We start from the raw sequence: 14,968 nt of genomic DNA on the forward strand, positions 1-14,968 counted from the left end.
CTATCAGATTTCAAGGCAGGTGTAGTTAAGGTCACTGTTCAGTCTGCTAGTACTGATGATGGGCCCACGTCCTCTGGAGACATAGATGATAGTCTGTCAGATGCAGATAGTGATATTGATAATTCAGAGGACCTTCCTGAAGTTGTTGAAAAAAGACTTGCCTCTGTACTATTGAAGTTAGAAAACATTTTTCATGTTCCATCAACAGCAGTGGATGCATTGGTTGAAGAGCTACACTACCTTCTGAGTACTGTGTCTGTGCCAATAACTTGTAACAGTCTTTCAGATTTTTTCAAAAACAAAAACATTGAGGTTGATGGTGTCGTTGTTAAAGAATTAGCTAATTGTAGCGTTGACACGTTATTGATTAATATTTACCTCGAAAATAGCAGGGACACCACCTCTTTTATTTTAATTTGTTACGTTACAGTCCAAAGAGGAAGACTGTTTAAAATCTTGCAATCCTAGTGTGTTATATTAAGAATCAGTCTCATTCTGAGTCGTGCGTCCTATTTGGAGTGGTAATCGGCTTTAGTAACTGTCTGTGACGCTCTTAAATGGGTTAATATAAACATTTATTCAACATTATACAGGTATATAGGTGTATAAACAATTGATAAGAGACAGAATATGGGTACTTTGCAATAGTTGTAGGGAAACACGGTTGAAAGGGAGAGATGACTTAGCTAAACGGGAGGACTAGTGACCTGGGGTTAAAACATTAATACTGAGTCTGGTTCTTCACACGGAACTGCTATGGCTAATCACTTCGGCCGGTTATTTCCTACGGATCTCTGCACAACCATCACCTCCAGAGGAAGGATTCAGCACTCCGAGTTCAGCAGAGTTCCACTGCTCCAAAGATATCAGACTTTATGCACCTTACTTTTGCCGTAGAGTATCGTGGTTATTTACAAGGTGAGCGTCAGTCCTTGGAGACCACGTTTCCTTGGTTACCAGCGGCTGGGCGTCGTTGTTGGAGACCACGTTTCCTTGGTTACCAGCGGCTGGGCGTCGTTGTTGGAGACCACGTTTCCTTGGTTACCAGCGGCTGGGCGTCGTTTAGTCGGCTGTTCTTCTTGGGCCGGGCGGTGTGATTTAGCAAACACTCGTGTGTATCGGACCAGACTTTTATAAAAAAAGGGAAGTCTAAAAAAATGGGAATTAATAGTTACGGAGTAAAATAGAGAGAGGACAGAAGAGTTGCGGGGAAAGGCAAGATTACAAGAGGTCAAAAATTGTAAGCATAAGCTTAGGGGACAAAGGGAGTGGTCAAGGCTTGGAGGACCACAGGGAGGTCCCAGAGTTGCGGATTTTGAGAGTGAACAGTAAGAGCGAGCTAAGAGGGGGGAGATGGTAGATATGAGAGAGTGAATCTCTGGTGCGCTCGGGTTTTAAACTCGAGGTCACATGTCAGCTTTCGTCCAATCAGCGTTTCACTGTCCCCCAACCCAAAAAGCTAAAAAGGGGGGTGGAACTGAGAACAAAAGGGAAAATTCTCTCTTTCAAATGCATTTACCCACGTTACACTGATTTATACAATATAATGTTCTTAACAGACAATATTGTCACATAAAAGCAGGCATAAACACAAATATGAGCATGAAACACTTATTAGCATACAATACTTCATATTATCATGACAAAAATGGTAATGACAACTTTGCTTGCTGTTAACTAGAATGATCTGCGGCTGTTTGGGTAATACCTGTGGAATTAAACACTATTAGGTTATGCATTGCACATGTGGCTCCACGAGAGGGATCCCTTTTAAATCCAATTTTCATAACTTGATAATTAATGAAGGTACAAGAATGGCGAATGTTTCAAAATGATCTGTAGATTTATGCAGTTCCGATTTTAACAGTTTTATTCCAGGAGAAAGTGAGGATTATGGTGAAAGTTCTACTTTCTAGAAAATAGAGAGTTGAACATTCCTTTGTAACAGGCCAGGAAAGAAGAGCAAGCCTGGTTTGTTTCTCTGTCAGAGGGTGTCAGTTTGCATAATTTATTATGCGTGGCTGGCGTGGAGGAGAGAATCTCACAAAGAGACTCCAGTTGGTCGGAATTCACATCTGGGTCCTTATCTTCTTTAGGTAATCCGTTGAAAGGGTCATAAACAGTGAAATGTTTTCGATGTCAAGACATTTGAAAAAGGGGGGAAGGTTAATGTAAACATCTCCGTTCTCTGTCTTTCCTGAGAGCACGCTACATAATTTACTGTGTAAATCTAATCCTGTGGTGAATGCACTGGGGAAAAGTGGTACACTTGCTACAGCGTATAAGAGAAAGCAATACTCCAAAAAAGTGTTAAATGTTGTTGAGCCTGTAGAGTTTGTTCTAGATCCAAAAAAGAGCAGGTCCTTTCAGTATATCCCATTACTGCGATCATTGCAGCAGATACTTGATTCTACTGAAGTGTTGAATAGAGATATTGATACCCACAGAACACAGGGCAGTAACACTGACCAGCTTGAAAACCAGCAGTATCGCTCCATAAGAGATGGTGTATACTTCAAGGAAAACCTGTTCCTGTCAGGTGATGAGTTAAAACTTTGTTTAACCTTATACATTGATGACTTTGAATTGTGTAATCCTTTGGGCACGTCACGGAAGAAGCACAAGTTGTGTAGTATATATTGGGTTCTGAATAACTTTGCACCAGGCTCTTACTCAGCACTCACCTCAATTTATTTGGCAGTTTTGTGCAAGAGTGACGATGTAAAGGCATATGGATATGGAAAAATATTAGAGCCACTTTTACATGATCTTGTTACATTAGAAGAGCATGGTGTGTTCATTCCAAAGCTTGGAACTTTTGTCAAAGGAACGGTGCATAGTGTAATTGCTGACAATTTGGGTGCCCACGGTTTGGCTGGTTTTATAGAGAGCTTTTCTGGGCAATATATTTGTCGATTTTGTACTGCTCAGAAAGCAGATATACAGTCAAAGGACGTTCATTCAGGTGCCTTTTCTCTACGAACCAAGGAAATACATGACACACATCTGAAGATTGCACAGGATACTGAAACAAGTTGCTTTGGAGTGAAGAGAGCTTGCCCTTTAACTGAACATCTTCAACATTTTCACGTCAGCACAGGCTACCCCCCAGATATAGCGCATGATTTGTTTGAGGGTATTGTCCCATTTGAACTAGCACTGTGTTTGAGCATTCTCATCTCCAAGAAGTATTTCAGTTTTGATTCTCTTAACACACGTATACTCAAATTTCCTTACAAGTGGAGTGACAAAAAAAATCGGCCTCACATCATACCACACAGCTATTCCAGTAGGAAGACGATAGGTGGAAATGCCCATGAGAATTGGTGCCTAAAACGTTTCCTTCCATTTCTCATAGGAGACCTTATACCAGAGGGTGAGCTAGCTTGGCAAGTGATACTGGACCTGAAGGAAATCGTAGAGTTGGTTGTAGCACCTGTTCACACCCACGAGACAATTGCCTACCTTGATGTCAAAGTGTCTGAGCACAGACACAGATTACTTGAGCTTATTCCAGGTAAGGTGCTGAAACATAAACACCACTATCTTGAACATTACTCACACTTGATCAGGTGCTTTGGGCCTCTTGTGGGTGTATGGACAATAAGATTTGAGTCAAAACACAGTTTTTTTAAACAAGTAGCTCGACACACTAATAATTTCAGGAATATTGCACTCACTCTGGCAAACCAACACCAGCAATTGATAAGTTATCATTTGCATTCATCAAGTCTCAGTGCATCAAATGTGAAAGTTAAGAATGTCTCCATAGTTCCGGTTGATGTTCTGAATGAGGAAGTTGTATTGGCTCTCAGACAGAAGTATCCAGACATTAGTCAAGTAAATATCACAAAGAATGTCACCACTAGAGGGATCAACTACAGAAATGGGATGATTTTGGCGTGTGGTTCAACTGCTGGAATGCCTGAATTTGCAGAGATCCTACAAATATGTATAGTGGGAGATGAGTTGAGTTTCATAGTTCGTTTATATTTGGCTTGGTATCAAGACCATTTTAGAGCCTTTCAGTTGACATTGTCACCAGCAAGAGAGGTTGCCCTTGTTCAGCTCAAGGAGCTGACAGATTCCTATCCACTTGTGGCCTACACAATCGGATCCAGACGTATGGTGACCCTGAAGAGACACATCGTCATCATAGGTTTGATTTTGATAATTTACAGTGCATGTAAAATTCTTCTGTAAAAAAAATAGTTTTTTATTCACCACATAAACTTTGTGGTTACCTCTATGTACTTGTGCCTGCTCTCTACTGACCTCTTCTATTCTCGGCTCTCTACTGACTCCTCACTCACCTAGTCTCCTCTAATAACCTCCTCTGTTACCCTCCTTGCTCTCTGAGCCCTTCCTCTACTAACCTCTCTTACCCTCCTCACTGTCCTCATCAGATCTAGGCAATGACTGTGTCCTGACCATGTGTTCTGCCTGTGTGATGATTTGAATAACAAGACTAATACCTGTCTACTCTGTGTTTGTCTCCACCTTAGATTAGCAAAGCAGGATGGCAGGACGAGTGACCTTCAGAGTCCTCTTTGGAGGTGAAGACGATGCCAGAAAAGTCACCATTGAATCTGGAATTCCAAGAACTGTGGAGGACTTGGCTCTTAAGATCGATACTTTCTTTCAAGTGACTGAGCAGTTCAGACTTCAGTACAAAGACATGGATAATCAATTCATGAATCTCTTGTCAACATCATAACTTGAAGATAAATGTACTTTGAAAGTTGTGTTCATACATAATGAGACAACCAGGTCAGCTCCTCTCACGGAAGATGCCTGCAGCACAATCCCAAGTACTCCTTCCAATGCCAGTTCTTCATCACAGGAACCAAGTGATTCAGACTCCTACTCCAGCAATGATACCATCATCTTGTCATCGCCTGAGACCCGGTCTTGCTCTTGGCCTAAACCTATTGTCGTGCCCCGCTTCTCATCCTGTGCCGAGCTAATGCTCCAGACAGGAAATGACGAGTTCAAGTCACACGGAACTTTCCTGTCTCCTACGCCAAAAGTACGCTCAGATATTCTTGAAGGCCTTGCTGAGGAAATAATAAAGTATACAGCTTACCCGAGGGACGAGCAGTTAGAAGAAGTCGCAAAGGCTCTGACACAGTTACATCCATGTTTACTGGAAAAAGCAACACGAATTGGATACTGTGGCTGGAAGCATTACCTGAAAATAAAAATGATGAACTTCCGCACCAAGCTAAGGTTTGTGTTTTAATGGGTTCTTTTTCGTTGCTGTCCTAAGTGCTAATGTGTATGTTTTAACAAATATTTGTGTCTGTGCAAGGTGGTGCAAGATATTAAATGCCAGTCCGACAGATTCAAAGACTTGTGTTTAAAGTCTTGTGCCACTTTGTGTCAGCATAAATGTATTAAAGACATGGCATTTAGGAAAAAATCTAACTGTGCCCATTGTGTTTAAGTTGTGAAGCAATTTGTGATTCTGGTCAGTGAAAGATGCTGTAAAAAATATAATTCTTCTCCTCAGCCGAGCTGGACACCCTGAGGTTGCCATCAACTCCCTGAAAAATAAGCGAAGTGGCCAGCAAACTCCAGCAGCCAACATCAAGAAGCCCAGAAAGGGAGATGTAAATTTCTGTCCAAACATCCGAAGTGGTGAAACAAGAGACAGTTTGGAGGTGGAAAGGGTGGCTCTACTGACAGAGGTAAAATGTGCAATACATTGTAGCTTACCTATTCATGATTACACTATGTTCACAGCATCACTTTTTGCACTATACTTCCTGACCAGCTCAGCTCATCCCATCAGTTCATTTTACACAGCACTGGACACTTAAGCTGTTTTCTGGTTATTTTGCACAGTTAATTTTTCCTCATCTATTGCACTCAGTTTGCATAATATTCTACTCTAATACTCATATTATCTAGCATCTAGCTTAGCATTTCCCTTTCTATTATCTGTTTCACAACTGTATTGTGTATCTTAGCAGAGAGTTTCTAACCAAATCTTGTACTTTAACTGTATAATGACAATGAAGTTTCATTCCATTTCAGGTAAAAAAGAAGAAAAGAGATGAGGCTGTGATCAAGGAGAAGATGCAGCGTACCTTCTCGCTTAGGAGACAGGAGATTCTCCAGGAGCCAAAGATTTCAGACTTCCTAAACAAATGGCCAGCACTCTTTGACATCAGTGAGGTAAGTGTGAATCTGAAGTTTAGTAACTTTAATAGCGCTTTTGTGCACCCAAGTGTGCAGCATGCTAGCTTTGCTCAAGAACCCTTTGACATGTGGACAGTCAGAGCTGGGATTCCACTGACCTACGGTCTATAAATGGGCTCAGTTGCTACAACTAAAGTTTAAGTCTGTCTCCTGTCTGTGTTATTTTTTTACAGATCAACTTAGAGTTTATGCGGCTGACGACTGTACCTCTGACCTCCAAATTCCTTGGAGAACTGGACCGCCTGACCAATGACCTGACCAAAGTTTTCCATAACAAAGGTGGAGCTGCAGGAAGAAAGATCAGAGCCGTGATGGAAAGGATGGATAATGTAAGTATTTTTTTGGTCTAACCTAATATACATATGGTTTGTTTGATAGCCAAAGGCTATGGGTGACTTCAAGATAGTCAAGGAGGGAAATGTCAGTAGCTTGGCTGCCCTCAGCACATGTGTGTTCGTGTCTCTTGACACTGACCAGCATGGAATCATGTAATGTTTGTTTCAGAGTGAAGACATCAACGTGAGGCGTGATTGTGTGCTGAGATGTCTGAGCATCTACCTCAGCGAAGACCTGGACACACTGGTCGAACAATACGTGGTAAGTTTGTCATCCTTCCGTCCTTTGCGCCAGATGTAATTAATTTCCCTCCAGGTGTGCCTGACAAGGTGGGATTCATGACAATGGGATGGACATTAGGTCACATTGACCCTGACCACCAATAGTTTGTCACTGAGTCCAAAGGGGTTGTTTGTTTTGAGTAAGAAATTCCCTCAAGGCAGTGGTTGCTAGTGATGTTACTTGCAGGAAGTAAATCCACATGGTCTGGAGGATCTTGAGGTTAAGCATCGGGTCCTGGCACCTGAGCGCCTCCAATATGCCAATGACAACAATTCTGCCCCAAACAAGAAGGTGAGGACACAGAAACGTGATAGTAAAGAAAGCACTTATGTAATTGACACCTGTTTTGGAAATGTTACTTAGAAAGGCCTTTCAGATTATGTCAGGTCTGTTTTGATTCTTGATTCTGATCATGGTCAGGATGCATGTTGTGGACTGTCTTCTTATGAACTCAAACGTCTTGAGAACATCAGAGAGAAGGAAGCCTTCTTGTCTTCCTTGAAGTTATTGGAAGTAAGCTTTCTGTCCTATCACACTTTGTCTGTGTCCCCTTTCTCTGTATCTCTCTCACACACATATAGCTTTATTGTGTGTTACCTCCCACCACAGTGTAACTTGACACACAATGTATAGGATTTTAAAAAGGTGTAACAGTACGGCTAAATGGGGTCATTCTTTTTTTTTCTATAATGTAGTTTACAAAGAATGTCATTCCTGTCTTCTTCCTTTACCATAGCTTGTAGTGGCTTATATCCATGGAGAGAAATAATGGGATGATTATTGTTTTTCTTTGTTAAAAGGTAGCTGAGGATCTGAGGCAGTCAGTAAAGCCAAAGCCGGATGTCAAGAGGTAAGTCATAAAACAGTAGAAGTAGTTATGAGACTTTGTTTTGGCTGTGTGGACTGATTCTATTTAGAAGGGGGCATTTTCAAGGGTTTGATGGGTTAGGGGAGAGAAGGTCAGGGTAGAGAAAGGTTAGTTCCTTCTATTTGGTCCTGTATTTTTTTCTTTAAGTTGGGGTGTTTTGTTGACTCTGTTGTATTTATTGTGGCAGGTCAAATGCTTCATTAGATAAAGTGCAGTCTCTTCTGTCTCCCCGGAAATCCTCACATCTTAAAGGACCTCAGAACCTTCCCCTCAGAAGAGGACTAACCTATGAACATGTAAGTTACTGTCTTATGTTTCATTTACAGAGTATTACTTTTAAGCAGTGAAACACGACATGCTGTTTTTTATGGCGCGTACCCACAAACAGTAAAAAATTGTATCGATACCCTCATTGTGATCAACAATGCTCAATAGTTGATGATCATTGAATGTACAAATCCATTTATACATAATGTAACTTTTTGTTTTGTTTTTCAGGATTTAGGGAGTCAAAGATCTTGAGGTCATTGTGACCTTGAACTTGTGTCCATCTCGTTCTCACGAATGCTATATCTAAAGTACCATAAGGGAATTTCTTCAAATTAACACGTACTTGGCCTCAATGATGAGCTGCTTAGAATTTGGTGGTCAAAGGTCAAGGTTAGAGAGACACAGCTCATTGTTCTCTGTTCCTTGCATCTTTCAGGACCGAGAATGCAGTGAGGCTGAGTCAGACATCGCAGGGACAACCATGGCAATCTACACCATTCAAGCTGAGAGTGATGATCCTGATGGTCCTGGTGGACGCTTTGCAGATGTCAGTGTGGTCCTGGAAGGGATCGAAGTTCTCCGCAACCTTCAGAGTATCAACCATGCATGCGTGATGCTTTTTGGGTTGATCTACGCACTTAATCTAAGCTATCCAAAAAGCTTGAAGCATACATTTGAAGCTTACCAGAAGATCCTGATGGACCTGGAATCGTCAAAGCTTTCCCCCAAAGTACGAGCACTGAAACTCAAATTGCTCATGTAACTCTTTTTTTTTTTTTTTTTTTTTTTTTTTTTTTTCTTTTCAAGAGTCAAGGATGGGAGGAGGAAACTACATATAGTGTTCTTGTATGTTCATAAGTGTTAAATATTGTTGAGCCTGTAGAGTTTTTTTGAGTTTGTTGTAGATCAAAAAAGAGCAGGTCCTTTCAGTATCTTACTTACTGTGATTGTTGCAGCTTGATTCTACTGAATTGTTATTATTGTTGGTAAGTTATTAACACCCACAGAACAGTAACACCAGCTTGAAAACCAGCAGTATCGCTCCATAAGAGATGGTGCTGATGAGTTAGAACTTTAACCTTCATTGCCTCTGTTCTATCAAAGTTAGAAAACATTTTTCATGTTAATTCTACAGCAAGAGATGCATTCTGTGTCTGGGTGAATAAATGTTAAATAAATTTTTTGAACCAATAAGGTTGTCTAATTGTATCTATCATTGATATACTGAATTGAAGCTTAATTGTTATGTATTTCAAACACATACACATTAATCATCTTGAATAGGTAATCTAGTAGAAAAATTCAATTAGGTATTAATCATAAAAATACATAAATATAATGCATTTTGATTTAATTTAAGCTTAATTGTTATGTATACACATTATTCATCTTGAATAGGTAACCTAAATACAATGTAATTGAAACAAATATACTTCATGTATTCTGAATACATAATCTGATTAATATGCATTTAAATTAAATAAATTCTATTAATAATTAATACATAAACCCGGTGAGTATGCATTTCAAATAAATAGGCTTTATGTCACTGATGTATGTACATCATGTAAAGTTTATTAAGTAGGTTTATGTTCAAAAAATTAAAAAAATCAAATGGAACTTTGTCATGTAATTATTTTACATAAATCTTAAATTTAGGGTGAAACATTTCTGTGAGTGTATCGTCAGCCAGCTGACTGATTATGATTTCTCTATCTGCAGGAAAGATACCCTTTAAAGAGCTATTTTTTCTATGAGTGGAAAGTAATTGTGTACACATGATGAATGAATAGGGGGATGCAGGACAGCCCTTCTAGTCAGTGTTCAGTTGTGAAATGGGTCGCCAATTATCAATAGATAGGTGGTCTTTATTAGGTTTTGGGATTAATGTAATCAAGCCTTGTGTTAGTGTAGGAGGTAGAGTTCCTTGTTCCACACTTTATAAAATTCCCTTTAGTAGAAAGGGAGCTAAGTCTTTTATAAATGCTTGCTAGAATTCTGCGGGGAGACCATCAACTCCAAGAGATTTGTTCATTTTGAGATCACAAAAGTGACTTCCTGTAAAGTTAGAATTCCATCACAAATCTCTTCTTCAGTGATTTGAGTGATGTTACTCAGAGAATTGAAAAATGAAGTTGCTGACTGATGACAGTATTTGGTTTTATGTTTATGTAGCTCGCTGTAAAAACTGGAGCAAAAGTCTGCAATTCTGCTCGGATCATCAGTTAGATCACCGGTAATGTTGAGTTGTTGGATTGAATTGAGCTTCCCGTGCACCTTTAGCCTTATGTAAATAGATCTTATTTAGTTTAATTTGTTCTGGGATCAAGTCTGCTCGTTCCCTATCTGACACATCAACAGGGTTCTTCTGTGATAATGAAATTATTTTACACTACATTCTCTTCTTCCAGTCTTTGGTTTTTGGCGAAGGTACTGCTATATTTCCTTAAATGTTGGGCTGATTTAAAGTTCATAAGTTCCCAGTTCAGTCGCGTAAGAAGCTGGCCGCGGGCCCCGGTGCGACATGTGGAATACGGGCCCTCTAGTGGTCATAGTGACATTTAAGGGAGGACTTAACATAAGGGTGCCTAATCCTCAAGGATCAAAGATAGCCTACAGAAGTAGTTTATATTGTTGTACATAAAAACATACTCCACAATATTGAGTCAATAATATGGGAAAACTATACAAATCATTGTTATTAATAGGCCTATACGGTAATCAAATATATACATTGACATTAGCGCATGCCATGGATATGCTCAAAGCGCTGAAACCTCGCCTTCTGCTGAACTGCGCAGAAACTGAACTTGGGCTTTACAACTGTGCAGAAACAAAGAAAAAAAATATTCATACAACTGTGCAGAAACAAAGAAAAAATCATACGACCATCAATGTACATTAATCAGAATGCCATTTTACGAGCCTTGCGTTGTGCAAAATCATCAACGATGTCACCAATATTTAATGCTCTGGCTCTCCTGTTTTCAATGGATAGTATAGCTAACCCACTGAGTCTCTCCTGTCCCATGCTGCTCCTTAGGTATGTCTTTATAAGTTTTAGTTTAGAAAAAGATCGCTCAGCTGTTGCCACAGTCACAGGTAGTGTGAGAAACAGCATGAGCGCAGTGCACACTTCACCGAATGTGGATGTTACCGTATCATAATCCACCACAAGCATTTTGGCCAGTTGTAAAATGGATGTTTTTTGCGCAATCTCTGATTTGAAACACGACCTAAATGAGAGGAGTTGACTTGGAAACGTTGGTGCGATGTCCCTGGCATAATAATCAGATAAACGCTTCGCTTTTGCAAACAGGTCATCATCTCCTGCGAGCTGAAGGGTGGTAGGACGCAAAGCTTCAAACAAACGACACGTTTCCCGCATACTTTTGAATCTTTGTGAGAGTTGGGCGTTTATTATGTCCAGAGTGCCATTAAATATATGCACTCTGAAGTAACTCTCTGCGTCGGTAAAACGCTCATCTTCAGACAGTTCGTCAAAGTGACGCTTCACTCTCCTTGCCCTAACATTTTCAAATGCGCTCTGAACCCCCCATTTACTTGCGAGCGTCTGCGCTGTAGTCTTGGCCTGGTCAAATGCACCCCGGTACTCAGAGATGACTTGTATCGAGTTTTCTAGTAACTGAATTGCGGTCTGCAAATCTGTGTCTGTCTTTTGAAGTGTTTTTGACACAGCATTGACAGTCTCCAACACTTTTGTCTGCACGACGAGCAAAAAAATGAAATTAAATTTTTCCATCAATTTCGTAAGCCCAGCGGCTTCGTTACGCTCATCCCTTTTGTCGCTTGTCAGAGCTATTTTTGTCAGCACCCGCATTACATCCACATACCTGTACCGTATAGCACTGAGGGAATCGAATCTGGAGGACCAGCGAGTGGGGCATAATCGCTTCAGAGTCACATCTGGGTGACCTGAGCCATCTGCTGTTATTATGCCACTGAGCATGTTCCATCTTTTAATGCTGGTTCCAAAGAATGTGTAGATGTGTTCTATGGTGTCATAAAACCGGTCAATCTCTGGGATGTTTTTCACTGCATCATTCAAAACCAAATTCAAATTGTGCGCTGCACAGTGAACATATGTCGCAAGCGGCTCACTCTCCCGTATTCTGGCCTGCACCCCTGAGTAAATGCCACTCATATTTGCGGCTCCGTCGTAACCCTGCCCACGGCATTTTGATAAGTCAAGACCGTTGCGCGTGATGCTGTCCAGCACATTAACTGCCAACTCACTTGCGGATGTATCGACGGTCTCCACAAATCCCAGAAACGACTCCATTATTTTTACATCGACAGCTTTGTCCATCGCATTTCGAACTATTGTTACATATCTGTATACTTGGCTGAGTTGGTCGTGCTTGGACATATCCTGTGTGCTATCCATTATGATGGAAAAAAACGGAGCTTCATTAATATCAGCTGTGATTGCGTGCTGAACTCTCAAGGACAGTATGTGAATGAGCTCGTTTTGGATTGCTGGACTTAGGTATTTAATGGAACCCTGTGGTCGGCTTATGAGCTCTTTCAGTAAAGGGTCGTAACCCGCGAGCAGCTCAATTATAGAAAGAAAATTCCCACTATTGGGCTGTCCCAGTACCTCCCGATGAGCCCTGAATGCAAGGTTACAAGACGCCAGAGTAAGTGTAACATTGACTATGCGCTCCAGCACTCCTCGCCAAAAAAGTGCGGCATTACGCACATCCCTCTCCAAATCTTTGTCAATGGTACCATGGAGCTTCCATTGCTCAAACACAACACAGGCTGCTACATGTGGCTGAGAGGACTCGTGACATTCAATTTTTTGCGACAAATGGCCCCAATCATTAACTCCATTCACCCATGCGTTATTATAATGCGATGAACGGCGATCTCCAAATAGCCAGCATGGTTCACAGTAAGCACAATCCAATTTTGGTGAATAGCCACATCCGTGGCAATTTGACACCTGCCTTTGTTTGGGTATGATAAAACACATCAGAAAAAGAACGATTGTGTCTATTTTTAGGAAAAGGGCCGCTAGGTTTACATGAACCCATTGTTAAAATGTAGTTTTTAACAGAAGCGTCCAAGACATGTTCTTGAAAGTGTCCCCTGTCTGTAGGATAACGTTCTTCCCCCGCTCCTGTCCTGTCCAGCTCCTGTTCTGCACTGTCACTGCCTGACGCTTGTTTACCACTAACAGTTTCGTCTGCAGACAGGTCACCTGCGCCACTGACTTCATCGCTAGTTTCTGGTTCTTTCTGTTGAGAGCTGCAACAAAGATTATACGAATCGAAATTTAGAATGAGCATGCAGTTTACTATAGGACTAGGCTAACAAGCGCTAGTGTAATGGATGACAACTGCCAACTAGAGTTCGGCGTAGAACGTTAGTAAACCTCCCTCCCGAAGCCTCATACAGTAGTTCTATCGGTACACTGTAACATGCTAACGTTCAAATAGCTAACACTTAGCTTATCTACTAGCAGCGATCATATGTCAGATCTGTGTGATTATATGTATCTCGGTGGATTATACGTTCTACAATGAATACCCTTTCTTTGTTGTTGTAGGTAAAATCCAACATGTTTGATCCTGAGCTCACACCTGTTGCATGGTTCTTCACAGTCGCCGCTAGGTGTAGGTGTTGTTCTGTTCTTCTCACTGCTCTTGGTGGTAAACCCGAATTTGTCCAGTTTTGGCAGTTTTGCCACCCTGTCCTGTTCCTCCCTGCGCTCCTGTCGCTTCTGGGAGCCGCTTTTGTGTTTGAAGGGCATTGTTTCGCTCGCAACGATAACGGAGATGTATCCACCAAAGACCAGTTACCGAGATCAGCAGCATAGATACCCAGAATTCTTTGTAATCTCCATAGAAACAACACTTTTTCGCGCACTTTTGAGAAAGATAATGACAACAAACAATGGTGACCATTTCATTTTATTTCACCGGTTCACGATCTGAAATTTGGATAAACATGTAGGCCTATGCTTACATCTTCGTTCTCGTAGAGAACGGCCCGGCGGCAGCCGCCTTCTTGTGATCGTGCGGTTCTCGCGAACAGAGCTGTCCGAGCGGCTGACAGATCATGAAGTGCTGCACGGGGTCCGCGGGACGTGCGGAGAAGCTTAGATTTGCTTGCGACCGGCAAGGTGACCTTCGCTGGCCAGGGTACTGAAGTGCCACTGACTGAGAGCTCAGCGGATGACGGGTGAGCGTAGAATAAATCCTGCATCGTGAATTAGGGGCGTGCCGAATTTCGTTGCACTGAAATTTCACCGAATGACAGCTCAGTGGAGAATAAACGGGCCCTGCAATGGCCACGGGCCCCGGTGCGGCTGAACCGGCTGAACCTGCTATAGTTACGCGCCTGCATGAGGTCCCACAGTCTCGGCAATGAAAATGGCGCCCAGTGGAAATTAAGGATGTCATTTCCTGTTTCCAGATTTCACTTCCCCCAAGTTGTATGTAAACCAATTACATATATTTTAAATAAAAGAATCTTGTTTGTTTCACAGCTTTGATTATTTAAACCATTTTAATACGTATTATGTAATTACATTTAATATATTTTAAAATGGACAGAATTATATAGATTTAAATTGATTTCAATACATAAATTTTAAAAATATGAGTATTTAAATAAAACCCAATAGATTTCAATACATACATTTAAAAAATATGAGTATTTAAATAAAATCAAATACATTTATATGCTTAATATTTAACTCCACCATGAATCATTTCTGTGAGTGTACCACATTATTCCTAAAAAATGCCACCCAAGTTCCCATTGCTGTCCATAAAATAGATCTATTCTCTGCAGCCTCGACTCTGCCTAAACCTGAAGGAATGTGAGCTATTTCCCCTTAAAGATTGCGACGATAACACGATTTACAATATACCGATCAAAAACAAGCTCACCTACCTTGGGATTACCATTGCGAAAAATCAGATAGATAGATGCTCTGAAAACTTTAAATTGACAAAGAAAAAACTGAACCCGTGG

General features: G+C 41.0%; 1 protein-coding gene across 4 annotated transcripts; it reads left to right on the forward strand.

Annotated features, from left to right (window-relative positions):
• Positions 1-4,655: 4,655 nt before the first annotated feature.
• On the forward strand, positions 4,656-7,832 carry LOC142397106 (uncharacterized). 4 transcript variants are annotated; one of them, XM_075480461.1, is made up of 8 exons: positions 4,656-5,229; positions 5,513-5,690; positions 6,040-6,180; positions 6,378-6,533; positions 6,709-6,801; positions 7,009-7,113; positions 7,243-7,335; positions 7,627-7,830. In XM_075480461.1, exons 1-8 carry the CDS (start codon positions 4,967-4,969, stop codon positions 7,636-7,638), a joined length of 1,041 nt encoding a protein of 346 aa, XP_075336576.1. In that variant the 5' UTR covers positions 4,656-4,966; the 3' UTR covers positions 7,639-7,830. The 4 variants fall into 4 exon arrangements, with proteins under 4 accessions (XP_075336576.1, XP_075336575.1, XP_075336577.1 ...); XM_075480460.1 differs by having other exon boundaries at positions 7,243-7,832; XM_075480462.1 differs by lacking the exons at positions 7,009-7,113; positions 7,243-7,335 and having other exon boundaries at positions 7,623-7,824.
• The last annotated feature ends 7,136 nt before the right edge of the window (positions 7,833-14,968 follow it).

This window comes from Odontesthes bonariensis, chromosome 13 (genome assembly GCF_027942865.1).
Source record: "Odontesthes bonariensis isolate fOdoBon6 chromosome 13, fOdoBon6.hap1, whole genome shotgun sequence".
NCBI lineage: Eukaryota > Metazoa > Chordata > Actinopteri > Atheriniformes > Atherinopsidae > Odontesthes > Odontesthes bonariensis.